Raw genomic sequence first — 19505 nt, forward strand, 5'->3', positions numbered from 1 at the left:
TCATACTTGGATGGATCTGCAGCCTGGTCATAAAAAGTGGAAAGAAACTTTACATTTGACTATGATTTAAATGTCTTACTTGAATGTCATTTCTGGCGAGCTTTTTTTTTTTACACTTTATAAAGATTTTTTTTTCTCTAACTGAATGAAAGTTAAGGATACATTTTATTGTCTTTGCTCTATTAAATGACTAATCTGCTCACCAGCAGTGCTCTCAATCTGTGAACTATTGGTTCCTTAGTGGCCACTAGAGCAACATTTCTAGCTTTTTCTAGTTCTAATAACTTGGCAGTTTTGGAAAGCTCTTGTCTGTTGACAAGTTGGGAAAATAAAAAGTCTTAAGTCATCTGAGTTTTTGTAAGGAAATAAAATAAAATTCAACCTTTTAGCTACAGTGCATATTAATTTTTTTTTTGTTTAAAAAAAACAAAAACAGTATAGTTCTTAAAGTCAAGATTTAGAGTATGTTTTTGTGAAAAAAAAAATTTATTTAAAATTATTTACCTCAATGTAGTGATTGTGAATTCACACATCTCATGATTCTTCAGTTTTCTTCTCAAATTTTTTATTTCAAGTTTAAGCATATAAGAATCATTGTTCATATTAAGGTAGCCAGAGGCAGATGTCTTCATGACTTTTTCAATCCTATCAATATTTCTTTTGAATAAACCAACATGAATGTTTGATTCTATTAGTCGGGCTCCAAAGAGATCTCTCTTTCTTCTCAGCTGAAAATTAAAGTCACAGTCTTCTGTTTCACTTATTCTATGAACAGCCAGGTTACACAATTATTGTTTTTAAAACAGTAATTTTGAATAAGTTTTGATACATAGATATGTACTGTAAGTTCGATAATGGACAAAATTGAGGATTCTACTAAAAAAATTGTAATGGCATTGTATCTTGAATACATTTTAATTGGTTGAAATTATACTTTTTAATGTATTGTAAATATGTAAAAGTTGAATATATTGGCAAAATGCAATGTTGGAAAGTATTTTTTTTTTCTCATAACTAAGTAAACATCCTTTTACTAATAACCATATTATCAACAAGTTTTTTACCATCAATTTTGAACTACATCTATAGAATAATTAGTTTCACATTATTGTACCTTTAGAGGTATAAAATATATATTTAAAAAAAGTAACTATATTAGGTCATTGCAGTTACTGTGTTAATTCTAAGCAACATGATTTATAAATTGCAATTATAATAAAATTACCATGTCAATGTAACACCTATATTCCTTTATAGTGGCCAGAGCTTTTCGTAATTGAGAAATCATAATTCTTTTTTCTTCTGTCATAACCAATATTTTGGATTTTTTATCTTCCATAAGAGCTTTCAATTTATTACTTTCAGATTTCCTACATTAATTGGGTTAACCTTACTTTGAATGAAAAAAATATATGAAAGTGTTAAAAAATCAATGATAATCACTGTTCATGAACCAGAAGTAAGTCCTAATCATTCTTCATTGTATTACTCAGGGTCTGTTCCATCACATCCAGTCAATAAAGGAATAATATCTATGATGTCAGACAACAATAAAGACCCATTTCTGTAGAAGAAGATCTCACTACCATGAACACTCTAGGGCTAGGGTGAGTTGTGATAAAGACCTAAACAAACATTGCAAGGAGATGCTTAGTGTTAGGGTTGTGTTTTTACATATTAATGATCTCTTGGGGTTAGGCCTAGGCCCCCTGAAAGATGAGTTCACACAATATCAGGATAGCTCTAAACGGTAAACTTAAAAAAATATTAAATGCAATAATTTACAATAATGAGGATTAAATAGCAAAGTCATTAAAAAAAATGTTATACAAGCCATTAACTATGGTTGAGAGTTTGCACTCATGCATAAATCTATTTCAAATTAAGAACCATGCATATGTCAGCGTTAAGTGTGTGTTGACGTAGTATTATAATATTACACATAAGACTGGTTACTATTAATGCGAATGTCATGGAATACTGGTTAAGTGCTTCCTGGAGTCACACATGACAAACATAGATATGACAGACTGACTTAAATCCACTTTGGCAGACAAAATATAAAGTTTATTTGATGACAATAATTATACTCCACTCCTTGATATCACATTCACCAGATCCAGAAAAAAAACACTTCATGATGAATTTATGTCTAGTATTAGAATGTAGTGAGACAAGGACCTCCGTCTGGTGTAGTGCAATCCAGACCTCCGTCAAAAAGAACCTGGGGGGGGGGGGGAAGGTCCACTACTATTCACTTAGTGAAATGCAAGTGGAAAGGCTGTGGGGTAATTTGTGACTCCCTTGTTTTGTTTTGGAAGTTCCTTTAGAAATAAAGATTATTACGTTCGAGTCCAAACCTCCCACAGGAGTTGGAGGATGGCAGCCGGTAGAGTTCAAACTTGTAATCATCATGATGACAGTCCAGAGCACATACCACACAACCACGCAGCCCTCTACATATAACTTAGTATAACTTAAGAATACATTTAAGATTGGGTTAGCTTTTTGGAGTCACATATCAAAATTGCATCAACAAATAGCATCCATAGGTTTTTTGAATATTTTTAAAATGCTGCTAAGGAAAAGATTATTTTGTATTAGCAACTAATTATCACTAGCAGTATTATTTAGGACACCTAAAAACCCAAGGATGGTCTGCCTAGTCGTGTGGTTTGCACGCTGGACTGTCGTTCAGATTTATTGATGATCCTGGGTTCAAACCCTACCCGCTCCCATTCCCCATCGTCCTGCAGGAGGTTTGGACTAGGAAGTAATTATCTTCAACTCTGAAAATATTTTACTTGTCATTATTTTATTATAATCTTGTTGAATATAATGAATACTTTTGACAATGGTAATAATCTGACAGCACAGAAATAACAATGGGAATCTTGTAATTGTCTCCAATGACCAAGTAGATTTTTTACTACTACTTCAAAGACTTGAAAATATTTGATAGATTTTGATGAAATGAACATGGGAATCATTGGATTACGACCAGAGGGATTTTTTTTTCAAATAGTGACCTTGATCATTGGGATTGAGCTGAAATTAATTTCTTTTTTTATTTCCCCAGGGACATGATGCCAGTAAAATGAGAAAATAGAGTGGAAGAGAGTCCAAAGTTTGTTTTGCTCCCTATTCAATAGAGAACAAAGTTAAGATTAGCGATGGAGATAAAAGGAATCTCTAAAACAATAATTCTTATCAAAATCCAACAATCTCTATTCAAAATATTAATCTAAGAAGTAACATGACAACTAGTAAGTGGCTTCTTTTTTTTTATGTACAATTTAAGAGATATTTCAATAAATGATTTTAATAAAACTCCATTAAGCTTTTTAAAGTAAGTATGGCAGGATCACTATGGAACAACCAGTTAACTCTCACCCTAAGATCAATGTTAGTCAACAGTCACAAAGAGGAGTGGTTCTGCCAATGGGCATCAGGAAACACAGGCAGAGCCATGTACAAAGAAATGACCATTCCAAACTAACTGAACAATATTAACTTCCTCCCCTGCAAAGAGCAATCTACAACCTTCCAACTAAGAACAGGACAAACACCTCTGTTAAATAAATCCCACTCCCCTACCTCTTTGTAGCCACTGCACCCACCCTTATGAAACTGTAAAACACATCCTCTTTGAATGCCCCTTCCTAATCCACCTTAGGCTGACCCTACTACCATTTCAAACCAACACCCTGTATGGCAGTGCTGAACAACTGAAGACAACAAAGCACTATTTTTCCTTGGCACAGTCTGCAAAAGAGCTCTGAGCTCAGCAGCAAAAAGCTGGCTAGAAAGAAGAAGTAGTATGTAAGTATAAATAAAAGTTCATTTAAGGAAAATGTACTAATCTGATGTAAGTTTATTTATAATGTTATAGTTTGAACCAAAGAGTGAAGGTCACGTGAGGACAGTTTTCAACATTAGAGTTACAGTACTAGTCCTCGGTGGAATCAAGGAGTCATTAAAGAATCATTCTGGAAGATCAAATCAATACAAGCACTGAACAGCAGGTGAAACCTTTGACATCTGATAACTACCATGTCAATAGCAAGTTATTTTTATTAAAGACTTCTTTAGTTATCCAAAACATTGATGCTTCTTTGAACCACTTTCTGGGTAAACAAAACTACATAAATAATTAGACTTTACATTTCTTATGTGTCAAAGTGCTCTATGCATTACTTTACCTTTACCTATCCCTTAGTCTATTGGACCATTGGGACACCATGCAAGACTCGTCGACCATTTTTCTCCATTCCTCTCTGTCTTTTGCCTTAGAACCTCTTTCAATGGCAGGCCTGTTCATTCTTTTATGTTATCCTCCCATCACTTTCTCTGTCTGCCTCTTCTTCTTTTTCCTGGTACTGTTCCCTGAAGGAAGTTCTTTGTGAGCCCCGAAGATCTTGTAATATGGCCATAGATTTTAAGCTTGCATTTTCTTACGATAGTTAGCAGGTCATCATGGGGTCCAATCACTGCAGTAACCCTGTCTTTAATCACTTGGTTTGTGATGCGGTCTCTGAATGTAATACCTAGGATTCTTCTGTTGTAATACCTAGAATTCTTCTGTAGCATCTCAATTCCATTGCTAGGATCCTCCTCTCTAGCTCTGCAGTCAGCGTCCAAGACTCACAAGCATATAAAAATGTGGCTATGACCAGAGAGCGCATCAGTCTGATTTTGGTGCCGAGGGCTAAGCCTTTGTCTTTCCATATTATTTTAAGTTTTGAAAGGGCTGCTGTGGACTGTCAGTAGTTTAGGTTTCGTTCCCTCATCTGAGACAATAGCTCCTAGGTATTTGAAGTGGGCCAAAATGCTCTTTTGAATTTAATAAAGACAAGCTACAGGTTTAATTATTGTTAACTGCATTTGTCAACTGGTTGTCAGTAAAACCAAGACTTGGTAGAATTTAAGATTCTATATATATTGTTACATGGTGCAGCTTTAGTGAAATCATTAATTATAAATGTTTTTCAGATAATGATGCAGAGAATTTCCTGGTGATCAAGAATTAGGAGCTGCACACAGTTTAATGAAACCATATTTTAGGAACAGATAGAAAACAAAGAACTGCAGCAAAGATGGCCTGTTTTTATTCTTCTTCATGGCAAGTAGATTTTTTAAAGCATTATGATATAGTTTCCCTTTCAGACCTTGTGGTCCAAAGGGCAAATAATATAAAGTCATCTCTGTTTCTGTGGCCTACGGTTATGGTATAGCTATTTTAAATAGAACTTTCTATCTTTGAATGAATGCATAATAAAAAAAAAAAAGGCAACATAAGAAATTAGATAGAGCCGCATCTGTGCTTTACATTCTGACTCTGTTCTGGGCTATTCCCCATCCATTTCCATCCTGCCAACTTTCCTTCTTGGTCTGCAGGTTTGATCTATGTTTGTGTCACAGATTCCCTATTATATTTATAATAATAACTCTATAGAATCTACCTTAGTTCTCGATATGTCTAGGTGTCCCTGGTTCAGTTCTAGTTAACGAAATAAAACAATGAAAGCACTAGATCAAACACATAAACTTTAATCAGCTTTACTGCATATCACACATGCTGGTCTCTGTCTAACAACCAACACACTTACGGTCATTCGCGCAGATTGTAAAAATAGATTATACATACATACACACACTCATCAGTGATAGTTTGCATGGGTCTACCAGACTTTCTCTTCCTCTCTGGGTTCCAGTCCAGTCTTGCAATGTTGTCTGCTGTTCTTCACATTGTGTGCCCAAAGCATCCCCATGTGCCTCATTTGATTTCTTGTTCTATCTCTGTTTACTTTTTTGTTTCCCATAGGCTGTAGTTTGATATTTTGGCTCAATGAATAAGGTTTATACCGTAATAATTTCAGTATTCTTCTCAAAAAGTTGGCTGATTGTTATCACAGATAATCCCAAACTAACTTATTTTATCATCAATATCATCAGCCAGGTGCTCCTGTGTATATGAAGACTGCTCCAAGTTAGCCACCCTTCCAAATCAGTCAATATTCTTGGCCCCAATATGTGTACTCCTCAAAAGTTTTATATGAAATAATTTGTTTTTAAAACAAAGCTAGACATTAAATTTCAGTTTTGATTGATTTCAGCCCACCGACACAAGGGACATACTTTTAGACTTAGATCCTCCCCCTCTGGCACATTGGGTAGCAAGCTGTCTCCAAAAAGATCTGTCATTGGCAGAAGCCTCTTCCCTCATACTTATAGAAATATAAAAATATGCTGACTTCTAGAAAAGAGAAAAATGGAAAGACAAACTAAACTTTGTCAATGTATTTAAAAAAAACAATGTTGAACCAGCTAATAGTTTATGATGAGAAATGTCATCAGCCAGCCACCTTGGCATCAGTACCAAGATTGACTGCTATCCAAAAAACTGCCAAACCAAATGTTAGGCACTATCATCTTTGTCTTGTAGATGGCATTCAAAGAGGATGCAGTTTAAAGTTTCATAAGGGTAGCTGACAAAACATTAATGGGGAAGTGGACTCAAGATATGGATACCATCATTTATATTTATTTAACTTCTGCATTATACTTTTTATATTTTGCATTTAAAATGTAATTTTTATTTTTATTTTATCATTATTTTTTTTAGTTCAAAGGAATGTACATGCTGCTGATATAGAACAAGTTTCTGACTGCTTCCAGATCAGTGTTCTTAGTTCCGCTAATGATCTACTATTGCACGATAAATAAGCAAAGTCATGAAAAGCCTGCAGAATCTTGAAGCACACTTTAGTTAATAAGCAGGGTGTCATATGGCCTGCACAATGATCAACAGTTAGCAGTAAAGACATCCTTCAATGAAGCAGCCCTATTTACGCCAAGATAACAATGTCTTTTTTAGTACTGTATTGTATATTATTTTACACCTTAATTTTTAGTCTTAACTATTGGTCACTGTAAAAAAAAACTAAGTAAAATATTTTTAGAGCTATAGCGAGTATAATTTGTTTTTTTTTAAATCCAATATAGATAGTTTTTTTTTTAATGGGATTGTTCATGTAAATATTTTTCACAGAGTTAAAGTAAAGGCATTTTCTGCATGGATAATAAAGGTGTTATTATTAATAGTAGTAATAGTATTATGAAATAAAAACTAAAGAATTATGTTAAGACATATTTTATATGGAAGCTCTTTAATAGCATTCAACAAATTACATAATTTACTAGTAGGAATACTATAAGTGTGCAGTATATTTGCTACACTGTAGCAAACAAAGGCCTACCATTATCTCTAATATTAAAAACAAAAATTTAAAAAAAAAATGCCTTATAATATTAATAGCATTGTAACTAACTAAAAGCAATTAAACTATTATTGAATACACAACAACAGTATTGACCATCACTGTATTAGTTCACATTGTCACATTTTTAAGCTTAATTGAATACTATCAACTATTAATGCTTAACAGACATCATCATATTAAATTTTACATCCATAATAAAGAAAAGCAATTACACAAAATATTTTCCAAGACACACACAACACATAAGATTGTCAATAAAATGTATGGTTCTTATTTTTCTTAAAGACTTCTCTTTAAAGTTACAAATAGCTACATTGGAACCATTGGTTACTTTTAATAAACAATTACAAGCCACTTAGGTTAACACCATTTTTAAAGATAATTCTATCAATTACAAAATGATTAATCATTACTGACATCTCAAGATAAAATAAAACATCTAACTTCATAAATTGGTTTATTTTTGTTAAAGCTTATATCAACTCACTGTGATAAAAAGTTTGCACACTTATTTGTTGCACACCCTATCTTGGATCAAGTTGAAACTTTGCACAATTATTTATTGTACCTGAAATCAAGAATCAATTTTGTAAACTTTTGGAAATTAAATATTTTGTGTGGTATCAAACTAGGGAAAGAAATTGTACTTGATACATTTTTTTTAATTAAAAGCATTTTAAAAGCAACCATGGTAACATTCATAAGATACCCCCTATCTAACTGGTTCAGACAAGTGATAGGATCATAACCTTGAGAAAGCATGAAATTACACTAAATAAAAACAATTGTTAAAATTTCTAATAGCAGATGTATTGATGTTAGTCTAGAAAAGTGATGCTCAACTTAATTCAACCTGCAGGCCATTTTAATTTCCAACATTTGTTTCACTGGACAAGGTAATAAAATAAAATTGGACTGAAAATTTTTATTAGATACCAGTGGATCTAGTACTTACATTAATCAATATTTTTACACATCAGAAAATGGCTTCATTTATCTACTTAAAATATAAGCAACATCTCTGCTAAATGAGGAAATGAAATGATTCATTGGCATTTGGAGTTCCCATTTTTAGCAATTTTAATGATAGGAAATCATGGTAACTTTGCTTTCCTATGTAATGGTCTGTTTGTGCTTTTTGTTATGGCTGCTTTAGTGCCATGATATTTTGAAGTGATACCCAGATGTAGTGCCATCAGGACACAATCTGTGATTGTTATCCTGGTCAGAGCTCATCATTGAATATTAGGAGCATTTTTGGCACAGAGCTTAAAAATATTTTTTTTCAATTTTGACCTTTACAATGTGTGATGCACACAGGTTCTTGTTGAAACAATGTGGACATGGAGATTATTGTAGTCAACTGCATTGAGTTTATCATAGTGTGCATCTTCAAAATCGACACTAGCAGCTGGGAAATGGTGGCACTGGATAGATCCACATGGAGAGACGAGCATAAAGGAAGGGTCTCGGATTGCAGATGCCATACACAACAGCAGCAGGAAGAAAGGTGACAATGCAATGGTGCCTGGTGATTTCATGTGCTCAACCTGTGACTACAGCTGTGTATCAAGGATTGGCCTCTCTAGCCACACCAGAAGTTGCAATGGGAAAAGATCTTTTCTCGAGAGGTAAAATGCCACAGACATGAAATCTTCAGGCAGCATCTAGATCTAATTGATGTTGTCAGCATTAGAATCTATGTAGTAATTTTAAAGGCTGTTAGGGTTATTTTTCTTTCAGCAGCACTTGCAGGTAGTATTATTGGAGTTTCAGAACTTGTTGATCTAGTTGTATTCAAAACAGGGCTACAATCAAGAAAAAGAAATACAAAATGTTAATAAAAGAAATAATTCATTTGTCTGAAAGTAGACATCTAAATATAATGTTCTTTAAAAATCTATTGTTTAGGCGTGAAGATTGTTGAACTTTTTACAAGTCTATAGATTGCATTTTAAGAATCATGTTTTATAATAATAATCAAATTAGAAAAGTCTAGATTTAGAATTAATAGATAGAGATATAGAATCTAGATCTAGCAAGTAAAAATGTAGGATACTAAACAAAAAAAGTTCAAGTCAGTTTTAGTCAGTGCAACATGAGTCATACTCTAGAAAATAGATTTAAAAGAAGCCTAGATTCGACTAAACGCCTAATCTGGGCAAAAGTCAGAGAGGAATGGAGAAAGACGGTCGACGAATCTTGCAACGGTCAATTAGACTAAGTGATAAAGGTATAAAGATCTTATATTATGTTGCTTGATAACATTGACGTCAACAACATCACAGTTTCATAACTTATGATAATCTATGGATTCGTCTCTGTAATAGGTAGGTCTACTATAGAAACTGTCTACGAACATAAATCATGATAGCAGCATACAAGGACTGTCGTTAACTTCCAACCAACAATACAGACAATTAAAGATGCTGACAACAATGTTCAGGGTAGTATCAGAATCCACAGTATTTAACCAACGATGAAATGAAAATAAAACAGTGAAACCCTATTGAAATAAATAACAGATTCTAACGTCTAAAAGTACAAAGACGAACGAATCCGTTCAAAGAGTATCGTACAATATAAAATACAACTCACCCTAAACAGGGGTCAAATAGTCCTAACAAGAATTAATAGGCTAAAATCCAAGGCAATTTGCACAGGCTGGCCAGTAGTAAAAAAGACATGAATCATTCAGGACCACAAAAAAGTACAACTTGTCTATCAATTACAATATGACGAAAATGCCCTCAAAATAAGAGCTGATAAATTACGTCACAACAAGACTATGCGACAAGGAAAAAAAAATACATAAAATATTAATACAACGAATGACGTCATCGCCTATTTGATTGTGTTCATTTTTACAAAAATACTCAACAACATTACTAACTGCGACAAGCTTAATTGGACAAAGTCTTAACTACATTGAATCACATATGTGTATGAGCTACTGTACGTAAGCGTTTATAGTGTATATGGTCTTCTCAAGTAGATCTGTAATGAAACTTGTAGAAGGTAGATATCTCCACAAAAGTCCTGCGTAGGACCTCCTGGCTCCACTAACACAAATCTTATCTGTAGGTTCTGCGCTAGCGTTTTAGTCAAGCATTCATACAAGAAGTTTTCGTGGAGCTGACTTTGGAAGCGACTCTGACCTTGTTATAATGACCTTCAACTTACACACACACACACACACAAAAGGTAACAAAAACAAGGATCTATGAGGATACAATTTACATTAAACTAATGAATAGCCTGAATAAATTTGAGGCACAAATATAGGACGCTTTGCAGACCTCAATATGACGGACTCCAATGACCAGGGTGTCGACACACAAATCGATAAGCTTAAATATAGCTGGACGCCGTAAACGAATTCTGCGATCTGGGATCCACAATTAAAGATGACCTGTCTCTAGAAGAGGAGATAAAAAAACCGCATAGGAAAGGCTGCCTCGACCTTCGCTAGACTCAGACCAAGACTTTGGGAAAACAATAAGCTAACTACGGTGACCAAAATGGAAGTCTACAAGGCATGCGTTATGAGTACACTGCTGTATGGCAGTGAATCATGGACCACCTACGCAAAGCAAGAGAGAAAACTGAACTCCTTCCATTTGAGATGTCTCCGTAGGATCTTGAATGTTACATGGAAAGAAAAAGTGTGCATTACTGAGATCCTTGCGTGATCAGGTATTAGCAGCATCTTTACAGCCCTCAGACAACGCAGTTTGCGCTGGCTTGGACATGTTCGCCGGATGGAGGACAAGCGCATCTCGAAAGTCATCCTGTATGGTCAACTCGCGACTGGCACATGAAAAACTGGTCGCCCCCACCTCCGTTACATAGATGTAATAAAACGTGACCTCAAATCAGTGAACATCAATACTGACAATTGGGAAGACATAGCTCTGGACCGCAACAGATGACAGTGACCAAGAAAGCTATGGACAGTGAAAGTACATGGGTCTCAGCTCATGGAGAAAAACGTACAATCCGAAAAACGGCCAGCTCCTCTACCACCGAAGCAAAAGGCACCTTAACCTGCGCTATCTGTGGACGAAAGTGTCTCTCCAAAATAGGGCTCCACAGCCACATGAGGAAGTGTGCTCTGAGATGAATCATAGTCGTTCTACGACTGAAGGAGGCCAATGAATGAAAATATAGAAAATAGAATAATAAACACAGATTGGCTACAGCTCTGAGGCTGTCCAAAAACAAAACAAAAAAAAACAACTGGGGTAACAAAAGATACTCCAACAAGCGATAACAGCTTGAAAAATTGTATGCCTACAACTCAAAATATGCCCTCGAATACAAAAGTGTCCTTTTGATAAAGAACGAAATTAAAAAAAAAAAGCGAAGCAGCGAATAGAAAAACAAAATGTCACGAAATTTAGGAGGGACTGAACAAAAACAACAGTAAAAAAAAAAAAAAAGCTTAGCGTACCAGCTGTAAAGGACCTCACACCCTCGAATAATTGTAAAACTAAAATAATACAGGCATATCGGCCAAAATTAAAACTGGCCAGTTCAGGTGTGTGGTCATTACTCGATCACTTGTAACTAAAATTGTTTATTCTACTTTGGCCGGCCACTTCGCAAAATGCCGGGTATTCCCTGGCCAATGCCCAATATGTGGATTCAAGTCTGTTAAGTAAGCGTAAGGTTGCTGTAACGATAATTTTCAGCTTGCTGCTTTTTCAAGAAAATACCCTGCCTTCGTCACATCTGTGTGTGTGTGTGTGTTGTTGTTTTTTTTTTTACTGCAGTTTTATTGTTAGTATTATTCCTCGGCTCGTGCGAAGCAGAATGTTTTGACACCGGGCATTTTGGTGCTCAATGTATTAGAATCATTATACATTTTCATTTATTATGTCTTTTAAAAAATGATCCTTTTCAATGTTTTGTATGTTTTCGGACGCCTCCAAGCGAGAGTATGGTGGAAATGGAATAAATTGCCCTGGCTGTCTACAAAGATCAGTGTCTACCAAGAAGTGGTTCTCCCTACCCTTCTATAAAGATCGGAGAAATGGGTACTATACAGAAAGCAGATACTTCTTGAACGCTTTTCCCAATGACATCTGCGCTTCTCCAGGAACATACGCTGGCAAGAGCCGCAAGACCGCATCACAAGCAGCGATGTTCTTGTGAATGCGATATGGACATGATAGAGGGATTGCTTATAATAGTTTGACAGCGACGTTGGGCAGGGCATGTATATCGTACGGGGGACGACCGTATGCCAAAGGCAATCTTTTGGTAAGACGAAAGATGGTTGGAGTCTTTGGAGCAAGTATACAGCCATGCTTCACGCCATTCTTTACAGAGAAATAAGCTGATATGTCACCATTGTATCTGATTTGTTTCTTTTGAGACTCATGCTGTTGGTTCAAAATAGTAACTTGGAAGGCATCCGATCCAAGATAGTATCCTACACACGCCATCGCGTACTCACTATTTGTCAGATGTTTTGGTAGTAGATTCTAGTAGTAGTAGTTTTTTGGTAGTAGATTCTATATTTATAGTAAATTTACAATAAAGGTCATTCATGCGAGAGATACCAAACATTGTATTGGCCGGGTTTCTTAATGTGTTAGCTTGATTTTTACATGAATTGTTTCAGACACGGGAAAAAAGTTTGACCTATTTTTAGTGAAAGCAGACGTGTTATTGCAGTTCATGCGCGCACATATTTCTTTTCGATCATTTACTTTTTGTATAGAAATGTGCTTCAGTGAAGTTCAGATATTGGAATAATTAGATTCTTTAACAGATTGGATTATTATAATCATACGGGTATTACAGGCAAAGTTTGGATTATTTATTACGCAAAGGTAAGATTCTTTTTCTTAGAAGCTAAAAAAGAAATGACATGAACATCCAACTTCATGAAAAGATCTATTAAAAAATGTAGGCCTAAGTCAATATAAAAAAGACAACTTACAAATAATGAAAAAATAACAATACTGTATAAATGTCTCTGTCTCTCTTTCTATGTATAGGCCTATATAGAGCAATATATATACAGATCTATATACGCAGGGCTTTTTTGTGTCGGAAGGCATCGATACGGCGTACCGGCACCTTTTTGAATGTGGGGAAAAAATTATTACTTTTCTTTTAACGTATATTATTTATTTATTAATAGTTAAAAGTTAGGCAATCAATCACTCAGTGAAATGCTTATTGTTCTATTATAGTACATTATTGACACGAGACATAAATTCGAAAATTATTAGCATTACAAAGAGAGCAAAAGATTCTGACGATGGCATTAATTCTCATCTTATAAATTACTGACGTCACTTAAAAAGAAAGATGATGATTACATCTTACGCGTGTCAATCTAGTCATGCATGTTATCCAATGACTTGAATTCTGCCAAGTCATTTGTTTTCCTGGCTGACTTAAATAACCCATTCAATGCTCTAATAGCACAAGGCAGGGGTGGACTGGGTATCAAAATCGGCCAGGGCATTACCATATAAACCGGCCCACAAATAGCATGTTGTAGTCAAGATTTTTTCGGTGTGTGTGTGGGCAGGATCTAGAATCGGTAACCGTTACAACAGAAGTCGCAATGGTTTCCTTTTTTACGGAGTTTTCCCCCTATATGGCGTAATGCTGTGATAACCGCCGTACTTCAGCGAGGCCGCATGCGCCTGACAGCTTGCCTGGGTCGAGGTCCGGGTAACATATAAAGGCCCCATACCCGGCTCTCAACCAGACCGGCCCAATTGGTGCCGGCCCACCGCCCATTTGCCCGTTTGCCCTTAAAGCCAGTCCGCCCCTGGCACAAGGAAAGCACTTACTTTTAAGTCTTCTATCCTAAAGGTTTCTAAATTTAGCGATTTTACAAAAGGTATTGTCTAATCAAACAAGAATATTCGTTTGTTATGAATCCCGCTGCTCTATTTTGTGTCTGTTACAGTTTATTCACTTTCTTTGAGTTGAGGGGTTCCAAACAGATGCATATATTCTACTATTCGCATACTATGAATAACAGCACAATAAACCACTTTTTTTTAAGGCAAAACAAATCAAAGTCGATTAAAACTATTTTGTCATCTCAAAAAATTGAGAAACTATTTTAAGCTTACTTTATTTATGTATCATCATTTGTAACTGTAAGTGTTCTTACATAGCTTATATCAATTCACCCTATCTTAATGTTTTCTTGAGTTGATTGCTGAAACCTAACCCTTCCTGCCATAAATAGGCCTACTGCCAGTGGAAGTGTATTTTCAATGTACATTGACAATCAGTGAGCGAAGGCTTAATCTAAGCCTGAAACATAAAAATAGTGATATTTCTCAAATACAACATAAGCCCTGATTGATAAACTGACAGTAGACTAATTAGCTACTTTATTTCAATAGTCAACCCTTTTACTGCTTCGATCCTATGTGTAATTTGACTGCAGCAATTTGAATATTTCGGGTTTGATATAGCTAGTGTGTTGTTGTTTTTTTTTTTTTTGTTTTTTTGTTTTATCATTGTATGTGTGAAGTTTCAAGTTTTTTAACAAATAAATTGCATTGAACCCAATTACTTAGTTTTGCTATAGCTTAATTTCATAAAATCCAGCTAAACTTGAAACCGAACTTTAGATCCGACCGAACCGAACATTAAATCGAATATCAGCATGTCAAAAAAATTGGGGCATCTCGATTCTTTATTCGTGGTTTTCATTCTGTGGTAATTATACGTTTCCAAAAGATTCAAAAGGGACTAATCAGCTTTTTAAGTTTCGGAAATTTTCTCTCCCGCCTTGTGTCCTTGACATCAAATGTGACACAGTCAACTTCTATCTGCATTGTGGGCAGTCTTCTTAGCCACTCGGGTGGAACCATGCTCTTAATTTAAGCATGTGTGGGTTGACCCGACGTTTTTGATTCGCAGAGAAATTGTGTCTATTTTAAGGAACTATACAAAAACATTAAACGATAATATGAAACACAACAAAGTGCGTTTATATAAGTGCTTGCTAGCAGTAGTGGAGGAAATGTTGCTTGAAAGAAGAATGCAGTTAAAACAATTACAAGGCGAGTGTAAAAAAAAAATAATTAAAAGTGGGGTTGGTGAATCTTGTAAAGCAACTCCGCTAAATTCTTGGTATTTGTTCGCGGTCTTTGTCAGGATTCTTTATTAATAAATCGGCTCGCAATCCCTCCCACAGAATATTTAGAGGTTTTAAGTAATTAATTAGCACCAAACTATACTTTGTTACTAACAGGAGAATCTTTGTTTTATAGTTTCAACTTAAACAGATATATTATAGATAGGCCTAAACATTTGACAGATGGTTCGAAAGCGTTGGCCTATAGATCCTATAGTTTGCCGTATTGATATCTAGATTTATTGATCTACACAGACAGTTATATGCTCAGAGCATTCGGGTAATCAGCCCTAGGGAAAAAATGTAACACTTTCATCCACATCCCTCCCTCTCTGCTCTAAACTGAACACTAAAAGTTGGACAGTAGACCATAAGTGTGTTGGATTGGTCAGATAGGCCTAGCGTGTATAGTCGATGTCTCGATACGTTGACTAGTTGCTATAAATGATGAAAAGACTGCCTTGTATTGAGTAGCGAACAAATAACATTTGTCAAGGAAAAATCTAGATCTGGATGTAATAAAACGGTTGCCTGAGCTAGCCAGGAAAACCAGTGACTTGGCAGAATTTAGGTCATTAGTTAATATGCATGACTTAATGCATGATGTGTATGACGTAATCATCTTCTTTTTTTTTGAAGTAACGTCTGTATTATATAAAATAAGATTAAACGGGACCTTAAAACAGTGAAAATTGATACTGGGAAGACATAGCCCTAGAACGCACTACGTGGAGAGAGATGGTGACCAAGAAATGTATGGACAGTGAAAAATCATGGACCTCAGCTCTGGAAAAATAAATCGTGCTATACGAAAATGTCCGGCTCATCTAGATAGACCAACAAAGCGAAATATGCCACCTTAACTTGCGTAAAATGTGGACTGGAATGTCTCTCCACAATAGGGCCCCACAGGTATATACATGAAAAAGTGTTCTGCGAGAATAACCTTAGTCGTTGTACGACTGAAGGAGGCCAACACTTTTACACAGGTCAAGTGTGTCTTACCCCGCCCTATTTTTGAAAAAATGGATCTAGCGTGCAGCAGTTACGTGTGTGTAGGATTTTTGTAAATTTAAGATCTACTAGTGACTATTCTAATATAAGCTATCAGTAATACCGCGCTAAGATAATTATTTATTCTTAAACTGTATAATTATTACTGATTTTAAAAATAAAATTCGAATAAAAAAAACTGTGTGTCCTTGAAAAAAAAAGACCACGCATTTCCCCTTTGTTAGCACCTCCTACCAGCACAGCTCTCTCTCTCTCTCTCTCTCAATATATATATATTGCCACAAAGCGCAATGTGTTGCAAAGACACTCCTTTGAAACAGATAATAATGTCATTACAAATGGATAAAATAATACACTCAAACACAAACTCTATTATTCTGTTTACACCCCCTTTCTCCTTACACAGTTCCACTTTCCAACATTCACACATTTTCAGTGTAAAGTAACAAATCTCAAGACTCAATCCACGCACAGCCATCAGACCAAGTCAAGACACACTAGAAAAAGTTCAGTGAAAGCGCAACACACAGGTATAAACCAGGCCATCTACACAGCCCCAAAACATTGCTCTAGTTTTATTGACAACAATGATGCTAGTGGGAGGAGCCAATTATTGATCGACCAAGTAGCTAAGGTCAAGCCGTTAATGAGGTCACAAACACTAAGCATGCTGGTACGTTGATGCTTTTTGTATGTGTGTGCGACAGACACTGAGCGTGCTCGAAGATACGTTTTTTTTTTTTTTTTGGTCATCCAGGTGGCTTGGAGAAGGCGGAATTTATCTAGATTTAGATGTATAGGTAACACAGTTCACAAGCTATCATAGCTTTTTAGCCCACCTCCGGAAAAATATTCAGTACTGACTTTGGGGCCTTATTCTTTTGTCAGACACTGACTGTGTTTAATATATATAGACTATATAGATTATAGATACTTAGAGTAAGATAGAGCAGCCCATGTTTTGTTTTTAGGTCAACCAGGTAAACTGATGTGTCCTCGAATGCCTAGGCCTAGGGGATGGCGGGATTATCTAGATCTAAATACTTAATATAGACTATAATCTATACGTAGATCTAGATTAGATATATAGTCTATTTATAGTAGTCTAGATACTATAATACTAGATTTAGATATGTTCTTAGAATCTAGATCCAGAGCCAAATGCTACATTTAATTATTTTTAATCTAGATCTAGATGTATTGTATGTCTAAATCTAGAGCTAAATCATCCCCTTTGGGTGTTGAATGACTATTTGCGAGGGGTCGCTTAAGATAATTTTTTTTTGGGTGGGGGGCTATTTTCATCGGAAGTTGTTTTTTTTTTTAAATATATTTCTGTGTGTCTCTAACGCAGCGGTTCTCAACCTTTTAAGTTCGGCGACCCCTTTTTACAATCCCCCACTCTGCCGCGACCCCCCCACACACACACATACAGCAATAGAAGAGTAGACAATAACAATCCATATTTTCGATGGTCTTAGGCGGCCCCTGGCAAATGGTCAATCGACCCCCAAGGGGGTGGCGACCCACAGGTTGAGAACCCCTGCTCTAACGTGTTGTAACAAGCATATGTGTTCTATAGTCGAAATACATTTATACTTTTAGATGACGTAGGTTTGGAAAATCATTCAGATTATATTATCACTGGACAAATTATGAAACGATCGTCAAGTATCAATAAAATAAAAAGTGGGAGTAATAGAGATAGATCTAAGAACACTGACAAATAGCCAGGAGATACGAATGACACTTAAGTGAATGTATCATCAATGAAAGTAGACGTGATTTTTATTGGTAGTTACTTCTTTCTTTTCACTTTTATAATTGTTATTTGAAAATATTTGTTGCGGACCACATCTTCGTTGTTGCAGTATACTTTTTCAACAACCGAAATTACTGTCGATTAATTGCATCGTAACGCCATTGCGGAATGAAATATTTCTATGGAGATGATCTAATCAGGTAAATCACATTTACCTCAGCCAATGAACGAAAAAGATTGTATGGTTGGGGTCGCCGTCTAGTTTAAAATTGGATTAGGGGGTCGAGGAGCTAAAAAGGTTGAGAACCGCTGGTCTAGTCTATATAGAATTATAGATCTAGATTCTAGATCTAGCTCTTTATCTCCCAAGCGACGATAATAGCGTCGGTCATTTTTGTAAAAGCCGATTAAGCGTCAACATTGTCGTCGGTGCAGTTAAACATCTTTGTTTCGTTCCTATTCTTGGTTAATAATTTTAAATGCTTATATTCTAAATCTACGTGATTTCCGCTTGCAGAAGAGTTCACGGTTTACTTCCTTCAACGTGGGTTTAATATTACAGAAACTGAGAAAGTCGTCTTTTTTTTTTTTGTTGTTGTTTATGTTTGGAAATGGGTCGATCCTCTAAAACTTGTAGATTCTATCTAAATTATATTCAGATCAACATGTAAAAGACCTTAGTGATTCAGATAACAGTGATTTGTTTTAACTGTTCATTCAAGTTCATTGTGATAGTTTTACTAGTTTTCGGTGTCAGTGTTACTGAGTAATGACTAATGACTCTTAATCATACTTAATTGTCTTAATGAGTAATAGTAATAGTATAGTTAATACTTAAATTAATAGTCTAATAACTGGTGACTGGTCTAATACTTATACTACTAACTTAGTCTTAGTAACTAGTAGTACTGTTAGATCTAGATTATTCTAGATCTAGATTTTAGATCTGAATCTGATAGTTCATAAGCTGATGAACCTGCCACGACCCTCCTAAAAACTAGACATATGATATTAGCGCAAAGACAGCAAAGAATACATCTAGATTTCTAGATTCTGGCCTGTTTCAACAAATTTGAAAAATGCAGAGATACGTACTAAAACAGAAAGCAATTTTACATACAGTAACATATATTCCTTCCAATAAGATTATAAGTCTAGATTAGTCTAGATCTACTAATCTACTTCAGCCAATGTGGTATATATAGATAGAGTATAGAGGTGTCAACATGAGCTTACTCGATTCTGAGTCAACTGAGCTTTACTCTACTAGATCTGATAATCTTGTTGATGCAATTTATATAAAGAGTTATGCAGTCTACAT

At 35.3% G+C, this 19505-nt stretch overlaps 1 protein-coding gene and 1 long non-coding RNA gene across 8 annotated transcripts in view; one reads left to right on the forward strand and one right to left on the reverse strand.

Annotated features, from left to right (window-relative positions):
* Window positions 1-5121, forward strand: part of LOC129928716 (Fanconi anemia group I protein-like) — a 48436-nt gene extending 43315 nt beyond the window's left edge. For all 7 annotated transcript variants that reach the window (XM_056044301.1, XM_056044300.1, XM_056044306.1 and 4 more), the window contains 4 exons: window positions 1494-1607; window positions 3080-3266; window positions 3893-4025; window positions 4993-5121. In XM_056044301.1, the coding sequence (XP_055900276.1) occupies window positions 1494-1570 (77 nt within the window). In that variant the 3' untranslated portion in view covers window positions 1571-1607; window positions 3080-3266; window positions 3893-4025; window positions 4993-5121. The remainder of the gene's footprint in view (window positions 1-1493; window positions 1608-3079; window positions 3267-3892; window positions 4026-4992) is intronic.
* Window positions 5122-7148: 2027 nt separating this feature from the next.
* Window positions 7149-10458, reverse strand: LOC129928718 (uncharacterized). The gene is made up of 2 exons (XR_008780200.1): window positions 9882-10458; window positions 7149-9091 (listed from the first exon to the last, which is right to left on the reverse strand). It is a non-coding gene; the product is annotated as an uncharacterized LOC129928718 (long non-coding RNA).
* Between the last annotated feature and the right edge of the window lie 9047 nt (window positions 10459-19505).

This window comes from Biomphalaria glabrata, chromosome 10, assembly GCF_947242115.1.
Source record: "Biomphalaria glabrata chromosome 10, xgBioGlab47.1, whole genome shotgun sequence".
In the NCBI taxonomy this organism is placed as follows: domain Eukaryota; kingdom Metazoa; phylum Mollusca; class Gastropoda; family Planorbidae; genus Biomphalaria; species Biomphalaria glabrata.